At 46.1% G+C, this 16,242-nt stretch overlaps 1 protein-coding gene across 1 annotated transcript; it reads right to left on the bottom strand.

The window, feature by feature from the left end:
• Positions 1 to 1,990: 1,990 nt before the first annotated feature.
• Positions 1,991 to 11,514, bottom strand: keap1b (kelch-like ECH-associated protein 1b; the record flags this gene model as incomplete). The annotated part of the gene is made up of 6 exons (XM_080522869.1): positions 10,460 to 11,514; positions 7,900 to 8,145; positions 5,165 to 5,841; positions 3,928 to 4,133; positions 2,754 to 2,930; positions 1,991 to 2,253 (listed from the first exon to the last, which is right to left on the bottom strand). The coding sequence occupies exons 1-6, from the start codon at positions 10,766 to 10,768 to the stop codon at positions 1,991 to 1,993; spliced, it is 1,878 nt and encodes a 625-aa protein (XP_080378995.1). The 5' UTR covers positions 10,769 to 11,514.
• Between the last annotated feature and the right edge of the window lie 4,728 nt (positions 11,515 to 16,242).

The raw sequence follows: 16,242 nt of genomic DNA, 5'->3' as shown, positions 1-16,242 counted from the left end.
TTCAAACTGAGGCAAAAATTTCTACAAATGTTCAAATTTAGCATTCGTAGGCATCTCCCTAAATACAATGCATGCTCGTTAGCAAGAAACACAACATCAGAGTCCAATTTAATACAAAGTTGTAGTCAGTCGAAGCAAACAACAACAAGGACAGGACCGGAAAAACAAATAAATAAAAAACGGAGCTCTCAGAATTCTGTACAAGACTCCATGGAATATCAATGTACAAAATATCACTTTAAAAAAACCTTTGTAGCTTAAACCGCTGTTACAAATACATTTCTTCAAGCAGATATTTATTTCTTCTTTTTCCATTTAGTTAGTGACATTCTCCTAATGCTCACTTCCAGTTTGGTGGTTTGGCCAGATAAGATGTAAAAACCAAATAGCAACAGCAGGGGGAGTTTTGACATTATGTTTGTGTGTAGTGTCTGTGTTTGTACATTCAGTGACACATAGTCCTGGGGGGGTATTCCAACAACAACGTCGCAAAAGGAAAAAAATCCAGGCTTACTTTGATAAGTTTTGTGAGACGTATGAAAAAAAATCTGGGGTTACTTTGATAAGTAACACTACCAATAAACTATTGTAGAAACAAGTTTCTAGTATAGAAACAAACATAAAAGCAATGTATTACACTTTCATTACGGTATATTTAAGGTATATTTAAGTTAACAGCCCATAAGCCAATTGATCAACTTGGTTATGTATGACCCTGTCCAAAATATGTGAGGAAGACACACCTGTTGAATAATTTCCAACAAAATTGACGAGCAGGTTCTGACAAATAATACTTTCACAAATCATAACAAAGTGCACGTTTCAGAATCAAAAGTTAAGGTAAGAATTCATTTTGGAAGCAGGCGTCTTACCTGCGCTTGGATTTTGATCCACAGGTGACAGATGGAAAATCTCACCAGACTTATCAAAAATAAGCCTGGATTTTTCCTTTAGAGACGTTGATGGAATACCCCCCTGGGTTTGCGTTCAGGAGGGTACCGCAAAAAACATTGCAGATAGAAACACCGTGGATAGAGCTGATCTGATTCCTTTACTTTACATGTCAGAGAGGCATATCTGTTCGATACAACGCATTTCTATCTCAATATTCCACAACGTTGTGCCCCATTCCCCTCCCGGGAAGCCATTGTGAGTCTCTAAGCTCTCCAAATGCTTCAGTATTCCCCTCCCAAGAGTTCTCGTTCTCTGACTACGTCCTGATGCTATCAACCCAACGGTCTATAGCCCATACATAGATCAGTGACCTGTAGTGCAGGCTCTCTCTTGGGGCCTGCTTAGGCCACTGTTGGTCATCTACAGTAAGTCTCCAACCCCTGAGCTCCACTGAAGGATCACTCCCTTGCCCTACTCTAGGCACCAGAGGGAGTTGTTGAGTATACTGATGTTAACCATGCCCATAGGCATGGTCAATTATAATGGCACTTGCTTTGTGAAAAACACTCTAGTTCCTCATACGCATACACATGTTTTCTTTCTTCCAACTGCTCCCATCCCATCCCCGTCCCCTAGATTTGGTTTGTCTGCACAGGCTGGTCAAGAAATAGAAAAAGTACCCCTGACTACTACTTCAGTAGCCCCAGGCCTATAGCCTATCAAATATACAGCCCTTTCCTCCCATTGGTTAAGACCAGAGAGATGGTTGGTCCAATAGGGGGTGTTGCTATGGGTACTGAGCCCATGGAAGTACATTGAACAGAATTCTAGAATTCTACGAACCAGCATTCTGAGTGTTGAACAAATGAACAGGTGAATCAAACTTCCTGAATTAGAAACTATGACTTTTTTTTTTTTTCTTTTCCATCAATAACTTTCTCACTCAGATAACAGTTGAGAATGAAACAGGCGTTCTTGGATTTGTTTTTTGTTTTTGTTTTTTTTAAAGACCCGCATTTTCTACTCAAGGGGCCATGGAAGACTGAGGAAGACCTTAGTAAGACCCCCCACCCCACCCCGCCCCCACCCTCTAGACTCAGGTGCCTTTGCCGAAGGCCCCGGGTCGCGAGGCGTGGTGAGAAGCAGAGTCTCCTGATTGGTAGGCCGGTGTTGCCGACCCCGCCCCCACCTCCCTCTCTGGCTTGTGACACGGCACCAGGTCCTTTTGACAGGGCTCCATGGTTACCGCCACGCCCACGCCGCTCCGCCCCGACATCATGCGCGTCACCTCCGACCACGTGTCCGTTTCCGAGTCGTAGCATTCCACGCTGTCCAGAAACGTATTTCCGTCGTAACCACCTGCGAGAGGAAACACAGAAAACAAGCAGATAAGACGCCCGTCATAAAACTTTGCAATTGCATCAACTGTTGACTTCAACATACTACGCCCCTTTAGTGCTGCAAAACAGTATGAAAAACGACTAAATACTAAACACTTCTCCGTGCTATACAGTGAAGAGGATTATTCGTATCATAACAGGTCTTAAGAAGTGTCAGTTAAAACAAAAGAGGTGTTTGGAGAGGACCAATAAGGGAGAGGCACGTTCGGGAAGGGGACTTCCAGTGTATCTAAGGTGATCGGTTGCCAAGGTTCAAAAGACACAAACAAGCCACGTACTGCAACTCGCAAATGATTAATTTAAGTCAATAAATCATTCGCAGGAGGCAACGCTGCATGCATTCCTTCCTTGATGTCTCAATCCCGCCCGCCAGCCTAAGTTCCTAAGATCTCTCACTAGCTCCAGCGTGTCTCTATTATCTATTGTTCTTCTCCCCCCGGGGTTACCACGGTGACCCACCCATGACGTAGATGCGTCCGTGGTGCGTGGTGACGCCCAGGGCGCTGCGCCGGTGCCTCATGGAGGCGGCGAAGCTCCAGGAGTCCGTCTCCACGTCGTAGCGCTCCACCGTGTTCAGCTGGTTGGTGCCGTCGTAGCCCCCCATCACGAAGATGCGGTTCCCCAGGGCGCACACACCTGCCGGGGGTCAAGGGTCGTCGTTATTGTTATTGCAACTTTACAGGGGGGGAGGGGGGAATTCATGACATGGAATGGGGTTTATGCCTATAGGTTGTTATTAATAACGTAAATCGAACAAAATTACATAGAGCCTATCGTGTAAACGGACTGCACTTATATAGCGGCTTATTCCAAAGTGCTTTTACAACGGCCTCTCATTCACCCATTCACACACACATGGCGGTAAGCTACCATGCAAGGCGCCGGCCCGCTCATTGGGAGCAATTGGGGTTCAGTGTCTTGCCCAAGGACACCTCGACATGTGGCCAGCCGGGGTTCGAACCACCGATCTGCTGATCTTGCGATCATTAGATGCCGGCTCTACCTCCTGCTCCACAGCCGCCCTATATCGTATAAGATTGGAGATATCACCATGTTCCCAGATAGCCATCCCTTCATCTCAGATCTACACAAGTGGTAGGAGGCAGGGCTAGTGGCTGATTTGGGATTCAAATCAATCCTTATTTAAATAGCACATTTCGACATAAATGCAACGCCCTTCACAAACAGATACAAACAGACAAAAACAGGGCACATGCAGTAAGTAGGCAAAGTATAAATAAAAAAATACATCTGTACATTACATACTGTAGCTACCTTAACCGTACCTAGCTCATAACTGTATATACCTCTAAACTACCATACATGCCCTACTGTACCCATCACTAACATTGTCATGTTTTTATATCATGCTTTTATACTGTTTACACTTCTAGTTAGATGCTTAACTGCATTTCGTTGTCTGGTACTTGTCCACTGCAATGACAATAAAGTTTAATCTAATCTAATCTAATCTAATCTAAATAAACTCTTACAGCCATAAAAATACAATGAGTCAATCACTTTTAGACCGGTAATAAAGGACAGGCGGTGGGACTGATAAAGGTGGACTGAGAGACCAGTGGAATACAACTCAGACATTCAGAGACGGTCTGTTTCCTCCCCGGTTCCTCACCTGCCCCGGAGCGAACAGTGTTCATGGCGGCCATGGTCTTCCACTCGTCCCTCTCTGGGTTGTAGCACTCAGAGGAGCTGAGGCGGTGGGTGCCGTCGAACCCCCCCACCGCGTACAGCAGCCGGGTGATGACCGCCACGCCTACGCCGATACGCCTCGTCAACATGGGGGCCACCAGCTGCCAATGGTCCCTGTCGGGGTCGTACCTGTGGGGCGCGGGGCGCAGGACACACACACAGACACACACACAGACACACACACACAGACACAGACACACGGACACACACACTTAGTTTGACAGATAAAAACATTTCAGTGAAATATTGTTATGGTTGGGGGGAATTCTGAGTTGGAAAATGTGACATCACAAAGCGAGTTCTTCCTGTCCTATTTTAAGTTTCTGTCTGGTGCGGAACAGTCAACACATAACTCTTGTGATAAGTTCTTCCTCATTCAAAACGTGTGAGATTTCATGACGAGCTTTGTTTTTTTTAGGAAATCACTTCCTATGAACGTTGGAGACTGTGCCAAACCAACAAAGCACAGTCATTTGAATGAATTCTGATATGGTTCAGTTTCAAAAACCCACCCAGTGGTTGTGGTTGTGTGGGTGTTATGATGCTAGACTGTATTAGTATCCATTACTGACACGGTTATAGATGACCTTTTTATTTTATTTATGTCTGTTTATGGTCATGCTATTTTAGTCTTGTTAGTCTTTGTATGCGGTTTTGGTGTTTAGTATTGTCTTTTGTAAAAAAAAAAATGTTTTAAGTATTATAGTAATATTAAGTATTTTCTATAGAGGGTACATGAACCTTTTTACTTTTTATAAATGCTGTATTCACGATTGATGCTCTTCAAAACTCTGACAAAGTAAAAAAACACACACAAAAAACCCCACCCAGATCTCTGCTGTGGGCACTGATACTGTACAACCCAACAAACCAAACAAACTCTTCAGAACCTCAGAGGGGGAACTTGGTGGCGTAGCACACTAAGCCGTCAACCATGTAGTCGCTGGGTCCCCGGTTCGATTCCGGCCGTCGACCTATCCTGCATGTCATCCCTCCTCTCTCTCGCTCATCCTTCCTGTCTCTCTACTGTCTATCCCAATAAAGCAGAAATGCCATAAAACATATCTAATTTCTTTTTTAAAAAGAACGTCACAGTAAGGACAAATCACCAAACTGCACGTGCGCTCGGGTCGAGTCCCAGAACTCCACCCAGAACTCACCTCTCCACGCTGTTGTGATGAATGCACCCGTGCGACCCGCCCACCGCGTAGATCATCCCGTCGATGACCCCCACGCCAATCCGGTTCCTGGGCACGCTCATGGGGGCGCAGGGCAGCCAGCAGTTGTTCATGGGGTTGTAGCAGTCCAGCGTGTTGGAGTCCATGTTCCCGTCGGGGGCGTTGTTGCGCCCGCCGACCGCGTAGAAGAGCCCGCTGATCACGCAGGCCGCCAGGCCGCTCCGGGGCACCTGCAGGTCGGCCAGCCGCAGCCAGGCCCCCGTACAGGGGTTGTAGGCCTCCAGGTAGCTGAGCGACTGGCGGAAGTAGCCCCCGGCCGTGTAGATGAGCTGGGGCACCTTGGGCGTGCGGCAGGAGATGACCTTGGTGGGCTTGTGCAGGGTGAGGTCCTGGAAGATCTGCGCCAGGTAGTCCTTGCACTGGGCGTCCCAGTCCAGCGACTGCAGCTGGGTCTGGAGGAAGTTGGGGGTGAGGGAGTGGCAGCGGACGGCCTGGAGCAGGGCCTGGACGTAGGGCCGGCGGTTCTCGCGGTCGTAGGTCACCCACGCCACGCACGCCTGGAAGACCTCCGACTCGCAGCGCACGTTGAGCTCGTCCCGGCTGATGAGGGTGACCAGCTGGCAGTGGGACAGGTTGAAGAACTCCTCCTGGGTCGACACCTGGGGGGGGAGGGAGGAGGTGACTTATCTTAGACAGGCACTGGTTGCCCGTCTAGGAATAAGTCAGGACAATAGTTTGGGGTTAAATACAGTAAATGGGATTATATCGTTTGGTCGAATTCGATAACAAGAGGGTGCTTAATGAACGCAAGGTGTCATCTCCCGAATCTGTTTCCGAATTGCGTCAGTGGATTTGTATCGAATCGGAAAACACAGTAACGGGAGAAGCGAAGCATTTCTTCTTCTTTCGGCTCTACACTCCAAGAGTTTAAAATCAAACAATTACTGTATGCGCACCAACTCTCTGGAACCGTCTTCCATTAGACATCAGACAGGCTGAATCAGTGAAAGTGTTCAAAACTAAGTTAAAGACCCACCTGTTTTCTGTTGTCTATGTGCCATAGGCTGTGTATCTGTGCTGTGTAATTATGTGTGTTTTTAAATTGAAATAGTTGTTTTTAATTGTTTAAAATTGTGGCTTACCTATTGTAAAGCACTTTGATGTAAAGTGCTATACAAATAAAGTTATATTATGAGGTAAAAGTAGAGATTCTCAGCTTTTATTCATTCATACCTCATATTCATTATTTAAAAAAACAAGAGCCAAAGGAGCCAATTACTTACACTGTACCTGGGGAAACAGCATTTTATAATAGTTGGACTTAGTTAGATAGTTGTCATTCTTCCCGGCTCTGGTATTCATCTATTCATCACAATATGACTAACTCCTCGCGGTTGGGTGTGAGGGACTGAATGTGTGTGTGACTGTGACTGTGTGTCTGACTCCCACAAGAGTTATGCATGCCGTGCAGGACAGGTAAACCCCAACTCATAGAGCACCCAGTAAGGGAGATCCCCATAGAACACACAGTAAGGGACATCACCATAGAACACACAGTAAGGGACATCACCATAGAACACAGAGTAAGGGACCTCACCATAGAACACACAGTAAGGGACCTCACCATAGAACACACAGTAAGGGACATCACCATCGAACACACAGTAAGGGACATCACCATAGAACACAGAGTAAGGGACCTCACCATTGAACACACAGTAAGGGACCTCACCATAGAACACAGAGTAAGGGACCTCACCATTGAACACACAGTAAGGGACCTCACCATAGAACACACAGTAAGGGACATCACCATCGAACACACAGTAAGGGAGATCACCATAGAACACACACAGGGTTCCTACACCTTCTGAAACCACAAAGTCAAGCACCTTTCAAGCACCTTTCAAGACTCAATTCCCTCAAATTCAAGGATCCAACACGGCATAGTTTAAGACAGATCCAGATCTGAATTAGGGAGATCACCATAGAACACACAGCAAGGGAGATCAGATCACCATAGAACTCACAGTAAGGGAGAACACCATAGAACACACAGCAAGGCACCTCACCACAGAACAGCACAGGGTGATTGTTCACCGAGGCCAGTGGCGGAAAAGGTAAACTATTAAAACCACAGTGAGACCAGATGAGATGTATTTGGTTACAAGGCACCACCCTAGTGTAAGTGCCTGACTAAGCTCCAGTGAGTCAACTAACACAACAGACGGTGCCATTTCAAAAGACATTAGTCAAGAGCTGGCATCAACCACATCCACTGATCTTTACAACACCTGAACTGCCTGAAGGTGAAACGACTGAGTCATTCCTATCAATTGAAGATAACATGAGGGTTTCTGGTTCTGTACAGATCCCGGTGAACAGGTAGTTGGTTGTCCCCATACGGGAAAGGGAAAACCCACGTAACACTTTTAAAAAAAAATCTATTACAGCCTGATATCAAACAGGTATCCATTGTTACAGAATGGTGACCACATAGTTTCATAGTGAAGTGTCTTAAAAATACAAAATAAAGCAATACCGAAACCCATACAGATCTACATGCCGAGAACAAAACGGAAATATCTGCCCTTTTTATTTTCTCTCTCCTTTTTTATTTATTTATTTATTTTTCCTGTAAAGCACAACGTGTTGCGTCTGTGTACGAAATGGGTTGTATCAATAAAGTTTGATTTGAAGTTGGATCCACCACTGACCTGACTGAAGTTCATGTAGATGTATTCTCGGGCCTTCCGGTGAAGCTCCGTGCAGCCGATCTGCTCTGCGAAGTTGGCGATGCCGATGGCGTTGCTAGGGTCCAGCTGCGTAACCAGGAAGTCGCAGCAGGCCTTGACCACGCTGTCGATCTGGTACATGACCGCTCCGTTCATCACGTGGATCACACACTTCTCCCCCACGGAGATGCTGGCCGTGTAGGCGAACTCTATCAGTCTGTCCATTACCTGAGGGAGGGGGAGGGAGTGGGGGGGGAGAAGGGGGGAGGGAGGGGGAGACAGATGTGGAGGGACAGAGAGAAAGAAAGGGAGGAAAGGAGGAGAGGGTTGAGTTAGAGAGAGAGATGGGTAGAGGTTGATGGTGGGAAAAAAGGGGTGGAGATGGGGGAGAGAGGGAGAGGATGAGGACATGAGGCAAGCGTGGTTGGGGAAAATGCCACGTTTGGGTCAGGGTCACACAGGCCGTCTCTCATATGGAACTGTTACATTTACGTTTATATTTCTGGCATTTAGCCGTTGTCCAAAGTGACTTACAACAAATATATTTTGTTTTGTTATTTTGTGAATAAGCTATCCATCAGTCATCATAAGAAAAAGTAATCTATGCTAAGGACTAGGGGGCTATTCATAGCTTTCATGTGACGTCACAGCATAGTGGAAACGCCCACCTGACGGGCAAAAGGCACTTTTTGCGGGCAAAACCCACGGGCAAAACCCACTTTTTGCGGGTTAATAACTTTGATTTCCCGTGGGTTAGGAAAATAATTCCAACGTGTCCGGATAGAGTAGAAGACAGGGAATCCAACACTATTTGAATGGAGTCGATCCTCCACTCCTATCACCGTGGACACAGCAAGGAGCGAATTCCCGGATATAAATATTCCCTCGCCTCGCTGACAGCGGGAGTTGGGAGTTTCGTCCAGCAGCCGGTGAACGCCCGGTTGATCGAGTTTCATATTAAAAGTATATCTTCTCGGGGTGTCAGCGCGGTGGTTAAGGGCTCAAAATGACCGTATACTGATGGTGAATGTAGCAATAATAGTCTTATGTTTGTACCACCTCCATAACCGGTGTTATTCACGGGAAAAGCCGGTCAAGGAGGCACCCTTTGCAGGTCAATAACTTTGATTCTCCGGGGGTTAGGAAAATAATTCCAACGTGTCCGGATAGAGTAGAAGACAGGGAATCCAACACTATTTGAATGGAGTCGATCCTCCACTCCTATCACCGTGGACACAGCAAGGAGCGAATTCCCGGATATACATATTCCCTCGCCTCGCTGACAGCGGGAGTTGGGAGTTTCGTCCAGCAGCCGGTGAACGCCCGGTTGATCGAGTTTCATATTAAAAGTATATCTTCTCGGGGTGTCAGCGCGGTGGTTAAGGGCTCAAAATGACCGTATACTGATGGTGAATGTAGCAATAATAGTCTTATGTTTGTACCACCTCCATAACCGGTGTTATTCACGGGAAAAGCCGGTCAAGGAGGCACCCTTTGCAGGTCAATAACTTTGATTCTCCGGGGGTTATGATAATAATTCCAACGTGTCCGGATAGAGTAGAAGACAGGGAATCCAACACTATTTGAATGGTGTCAATCCTCCACTCCTATCACCGTCGTGTATCTTGATAGTTCTTCATGGGTGAGGTGGTCTAAATAGTAGGCAGCCATGTTGAGCGATGTTGCTATGATACTTTTTGCCCGTCAGGTTGGTGGTTGCTAGGGAAGAAACCACGTGACTGAAAGCTATGAATTGGCAGTCACAGTGCTAGAAGAAGGAAGAATGACTTACTCGTTTTTATTTAATCTATTTAGATAAATTAGATACAGTAGATAAACTGTACACGGTGTAATGGGGAGGAAGAGGTCTTTAAGGAGGGACAGTTAAGATGTAGCCTGAAGAGGAGATGGGTCTTCAATCTAGGGTGGAAGACAGATAACTGTGCTATCTGTATCAAAGCGGTAGCGTAGTTCTGACTTAACCTTCTCACAGAGAGAATTGGCTTATCACCGCCCGTGCTACAACGATGCATTCATTAGTCAAAGTACACGGCTAACACGCTGACACCCCAGCTCTGTGCGAGTCTCAGAGGTGCCAGATAACGATCCTCTGAGCTAACTAAATGGGCAGCCCGCATCAGCTGGAACAAGAGAGATAGTGATAATGGCAGGTGTGTGTGTGTGCGTGCGTGCGTGTGTGCGTGCGCGTGTGTGGTTGGCAGCAACCCAACAACATATCTGAGGAAATACGTGTCGCAAGTGTGAGAGAAGCGTGATTAAAGAGGTCAAACTGATACAGTCGACGTGTATGATCCCGTTTATCATGCTATTGTTACGCCTCTCTGCACTGGGTGAAACGCACAACTGCGTCTCCTAGCAACAGTGTTTACGCGTGACTTTAACGAGAACCGTTGCATCTGAAAGCACTAAACGACGTTCCGTCGAAAAGGACCCCTCGCTCGTGAGGGAAAAAAAACGGTCTCGGAATGAAACCGTCCTACATCTGTCTCTTCCCCCCCTTGTCCCCCACGGCCTCACTCACCCTGGGGTGGATCCCCTCGATGGGCACCGTCTCCATGCCGCACTCCTTCAGGCCGTTGGTGAACATGGCGCGGAAGACGGGCGAGGACGACGCCAGCACCACCTTGTGCGCCACGAAGTCCACCGCCTCCAGGTCGTTGTACTTCACGCGCAGCGTCACGTCGCACAGCTGGCCGTCCACACGCAGCTCGTTCATGATGGAGAAGGCCGCGGCCGTGTGGCTCTCCAGGGTGTAGCTGAAGACGCGGTGGCCGTTGCGCGTGGACGGCGTCACCAGCGCCTTGCACTCGGTCGGCAGAGATTCCGACATTTTCTCCTCCTCCTCCTTCTCCTTCTCCTCCTGCTGCAGCTGCTGCTCCTTCTCCTCCTCCTCAAGAACAGTGTGTGGGGGTGTCGCTGGGCATCCTCGCACCCCACCAAGGGCAAGGGGCAAAAAAACTAGGGAAAGGTTGGAAGGAAGGATGTGGAGAGAGGGACTGTGGAAGGTTCTACAGTCGTCGTGGTGTGTGTTTGGGGTTGCGTCCGAGACCGAGTCGGCGGGGTTCAGAGGGGTTTGGGCTCTCTTCGGAAGGTCCGTCAGAGAGTTTTTTCCGAACCCTACTTATTTCTTGAGTCCAGCCATTGTGTTCAGTCCGGTGCCTATGTAAACGCAGATACCTCTACTTTAACTTCCAGCCATGGTCAGTGGTGCTGTGACTTGGTTTTGTGATGCAGTTATGATTTATCGCTTCATAACAACCAATTTCCGGGAATGCCCCTGCTGCTCTGCCCCTGAGATAAGGGGATCAATCAAAAGGACTGGGGGATTAATTGCAGGAAGACAAAGCAGGTCCAACAGGACGGGGAAATGGAAATCATTTGACTGTTGTTTTAGTTCCAATTGTTTATGTTGGCAAAATGAAGTGTTTTTCCTCTGAGAAGGGAATCCGTCACAGTTCAGGACAGACAATAGAGCAGCAAGCAACAGTCTAGACCAACAGATGTGTCTAGAGCAACATGTTGTTTGCCGTTCCCCACACTGTGTTCTTGCCTACTTAGAAAAAAAATGCTGCTTAAAAAAACCTCCCACAAGGCAAAAAAAAAAAAGAAAGAAAAAAAAACAAATAAGAAAAAAAAAAGAAGAAGAAGAAATAAATCAATTCCCACTGAACAGGTTTTGCCTATTAGGATAAGCGATGGCAGGTCAAACTTGCTTATTGATTTGCTGCTGGACACCTCTGATATACTGCTGCATTTTAATGGTGGCAATAATTAAGAGTATGCTCTGGGGCTGCACATGCACTGGGAGCTGTGTAGAAGAGGGATCGAGGTGGGGTAGTTGTTGGAGGGGTGTAAAGCTCCATAAGAGAAAAAGAGGAACAGGTGCCAAGCGTGTCGTCAGCGTTATCTCTGGGCCCTCAGGAATGAGAGGGGTGTGTGTGTGTGTGTGTGTGTGGGGGTCCGGGTGGGGGTCGGCTCAGTTGATCAGTCCACCACAGAAGCTTCCTAGAAGGCTCAGGAATCTGTTTGCGCTCTTCTGTTTACAAAGACACCCTGGGCTCTGTTGAGAACTGAAAGAGAGTAGAGAGAGACGGAAAAAGTTTAGTGTTAAGGGCAAGCGAGCGAGTGTTACCGTTTACACACAGTTGTACGCCCTACAGCTCTCTTCTCGTGCTCATCTTAACTGACAAACTTTGTGGTCAGAGAAGGGTTTTGTCAACGTGGGTTTTTCGGACGCATCTTTTATCTTGATATGGTCCTGAATGACTCAGCTAGGCACATTCGGCAACAAGTTGAAGCCACAGTGTGGTCGCGCTCCCTCCCTCCCTCCCTCCATCCCTCCCTCCCTCCCTCCCTCCCTCCCTCCCTCCCGACATCCACACCCATTCTAGTAGGATATTCATAGTAGGGCTTTCACTTAGTCACTGTGAGTATGTGTTTGGACATCACAGCCGAGGGCACTGGGCTGGTGGCTTGAGTGTCTGCACAGACGCCACAGAGGGGAATGTGGGGAGGGAGGGAAGAGATAGCCAAGACTCATTTGATTTGAGTGACGCACTTTACTGAGGAAGACGGAGTGACTTAAATTAGGACCGAATTTAACTGGTCAGCGTGACTGAGTGTTTTGTTGCTCGGTCCTGTGACCACTGTGTACACACACACACACACACACACACACACACACACACACACACGCAGACACTCACACACACATACACACAGACACTCACACGCAGACAGACACACACACACACACACACGTCTATAATCAGACTTTTTAAATAATGTGTATGAGGATGTGTTGTTTTCCGAATGACACTTCAGAGAAATCTGAGAGAGAGAGGAAAGTCATTGCCACCTGTAGGCCTACAGGTAAACAAGGAGTCATCGTTACTCAGCAATGACATGTACGTTGCATGTATCTGTACTATAACGCAACATCACATGCTCTCGCACTCGCAATAGTGATAAGAGAACCAAGCACTGCACTAGTATAAGTGCTTAAACAAGTTATATGATCGAGGCCTATAGGCTACCTATTCTCCATTTCAAAGTAGGTCAACATAATGCGCTTCTTTTCTATTGTCTGAACAAAAGTGAAACCAAAGTCATCTATGTTGAGGTCGGCATTCTCTTTCCTGACAACCCTTAACGGCGAGGCCACCATAACGCCATTCATAAACTGGTCTACAGGAGGCTTAACCAGGGGCATTGATTGATTGATTGATTGAAAACTTTATTAGAAGATTTGCAGAAGTAGGTACATGAAAGTACATATTACATACAAGGTCAACTAACAGGATAAAAACCCAAGAAAGCCACTGGCTTATTTCAATTGGGGTCCTTGATTCGCATACTGTACACACGGTGCTATTGAGTAATGTAACAAGTTTGATTTCAATAGTAGGGCATTACCACGTTTCTGGGGAAACTATTTCACTGGGAAAACAGTTGCTCAACACTTCAGACGACCCGCAGTACAGTAACTCCACAGACAGAGCACTCACTCAATCACTCATGGGAGAGATTAGTCACTGATAGGCCTACTAGGAACCCCGGGCTAAAGTAGATATTTGCACCGCGCCAAATATCTGTTAATGTTTTTGTCTTTTTTGTTCCGCTGAGAAAGAAACATTAGTTTTAGATTTGACGTGCGACGTGATACAGCAAGAGCGCTTATTCGCTCTGGGAACAAACGAACAACAACCTTGACATGTAAATCTGCTCTGTTGCTCAAGAGTTGTCTGCGCTCCTCCGAGCCAAACTTTATCGCTGCTTCGACATAAAATCGAGACAGACATTTATTAGGCTACATTATTATAGATCATTTGACAGCATCACAACACGACTTCTTAAGCGGACTTGATCGAACAAGTTTCGCGCATTGAAAAATAAGAATAGACCGCTACGGCGATTTAACTGAATTGAATTTGAATGTGTTAGATCGAGATTTGGGCAAAGCGCCTTCATCAATGACTCATCTGATCTTGAAATGTAAAAAAGCCCAGGCTGGTGAGTGTGTGAGTGGAGGATGGAGCAAAATTATGGAACTGTATGTACCAAAACATGACCCAGAAGTGGGGCCAGTTCTTATGAAAAAACCGTGATAGAAAGTGCTATTCGCTCATCCTCTACAATGTAACCACAGATCGCAGACAAAGGGTTGATTTACAACCACATCCAATACTGGATAATGTTTTGCTTGCTTGGTCATACATACACACACACATACACAATGTGACCATATGGTAGTGTTGGCATGCGCTGACATCGGCTACTTCACTACTACTATCCCTTCACAAAGAAAATATCATGATTGTTATATAAGAACATAGTTTTGCCTAGCCTACTAATATGTGGTCTAATCGAATAAACGGCGGTAACGAACAAACAGTGTATTAGCTTACGCTTCTAAACGGAGCAGTCAAAATAATAAGCTTGAGCTTCGCAGCCACTAAACTAGCAACAACATTTTGCCAAAAGCGCGATCCGAAAATATAATTCCAGAAAATAAACATCATCCTACAAATTACGGCGCAACTAAATTGCAAAACAAGTAATCGCTTGAATCAATCATAATCGCTTGTTATTTACAGAGAGGGGGGGAAAAGACTCACATAGCACAATTCTTCCATCGTTGTCTGTGCGCCACATAGGAACGGGGGGGAAAGCTGTAACTCACCATGACTAAGCATTGTACGAGCCTCGTCGTCTCGCTGCCAAAATAAAAGCTGGCCTCTAAGACGACATGGCTCGGCTCTATAGACACGTATGGGCGGTTGACTCCGCTCAGAGGGAGGGGACTTTTACGGAGGAGGAGTTCTAAGAATAAAGGAAGAGGGGGCTACTTCTTCTTGGCAATGCGCCCGAAGCTGTACTGTCAATCAAATCTGCATTAAAAGAAGATCAATGAACTCAGATGAGACCGTTAAAGAAGCCATCTAAACAAAAAAACGTAACCAACATTTTACGCATATTAATTGGGTGTAACTGACTGAATTCTGTCATATTAGACTGTGTGAGCTGTGCTGAAATGGAACAGAGGAGCATGAATGAAGTGGTGACGCTGGACTTCTGAATAAAAGCTTCTGAGTTATACAAGTTCACACAATACAAGAGCATTCATTCACTGAATGAATCATAACAATACAAACCCAAAGCAAAAGTTTGCAAACAATTGAACAATGTAATAACGTTTTTTTTTAGTTCGGACTCAAGCACTGATTTGTCATTGTTGGGAAATGGTTACCCGGTAACTAATATCATCATGATCATCATCATCATCATCATGAATCAGCTGTTCTCTACATATGACATGGTAGTACAATATAAAATACAATACAAACTACAGTATAATTTAGCCATTTTATATATGTATATAATATAGATATATATGCAATTCAAAGACTATTGCCTTAACCGCCGGTATAGCCCACTGTTCTATTTCTACTATGATATGGTAGCCTACCTTGTCCAGGTATCCGCCTTTCCCTCCTCCTAAATTGTCAACTCATTCTGAAGAATGAGCCTATTCACGACACCATCACCATAAAAGTAATCTGCTTGTTCCAGATGCTGACACACCAATACGTTTTCCCCCAGGGCATTTAGGGCTCTGTGTCGAGAAAATAGACTACGTAATTCAACCAAATGCAGGAAGTTCCGCATAGACCCACAAGGTGGCAGTGGGAGCTCACGACTGTTAGCGTCAGAATCCAAATTAGAATTATTTTATTTAGCCACAGTACATTTGCACATACAGGAAATTGACTTGGTGAGGATGGTGCATAGGACATAAAAAACAACAATATATAAGCCATTTAAAATAATTTAATTCAAGACAATAGCAAACAACTAAGAACAATACATTATGTAGGTTGGAAATTAGAATAAATGTAAAATAATATACATTACACTGTCAGTGCATTGTGTGTGTGTGTGTGTGTGTGTGTGTGTGTGTGTGTGTGTGTGTGTGTGTGTGTGTGTGACAGGGTGAGGGGGTGGAAGTCCCAGAGTCAGTGAGAGGAAGGGGGCTTGTTGTGAGCCCCACTGCCATGGGGAAGAAACTGTTCAGGTGGCAGTCTTTGGAAGAGGTGGTGACCAGGGTGGGAAGGATCAGCGAGGATCTTTCCTGCTGTCTTCTTACTGGAGTGGAACGGGTCCAGGAGAGATGGGAGGTTGCAGCTGATGGCCTTCTCGGCTGACTGAATGGTCCGCTGCAGTCTGCGATCGATGAGCTGAGGATGGACTCAATGATGGACATATTGAACTCAACCATCACTTTCTGCGGCATATTGGATTTCT

Source organism: Nansenia antarctica, assembly GCF_963989245.1.
Source record: "Nansenia antarctica genome assembly, chromosome: 2".
NCBI classification, from domain to species: Eukaryota; Metazoa; Chordata; class Actinopteri; order Argentiniformes; family Microstomatidae; genus Nansenia; species Nansenia antarctica.
This window is presented reverse-complemented; position numbering and strand designations above follow the sequence as displayed.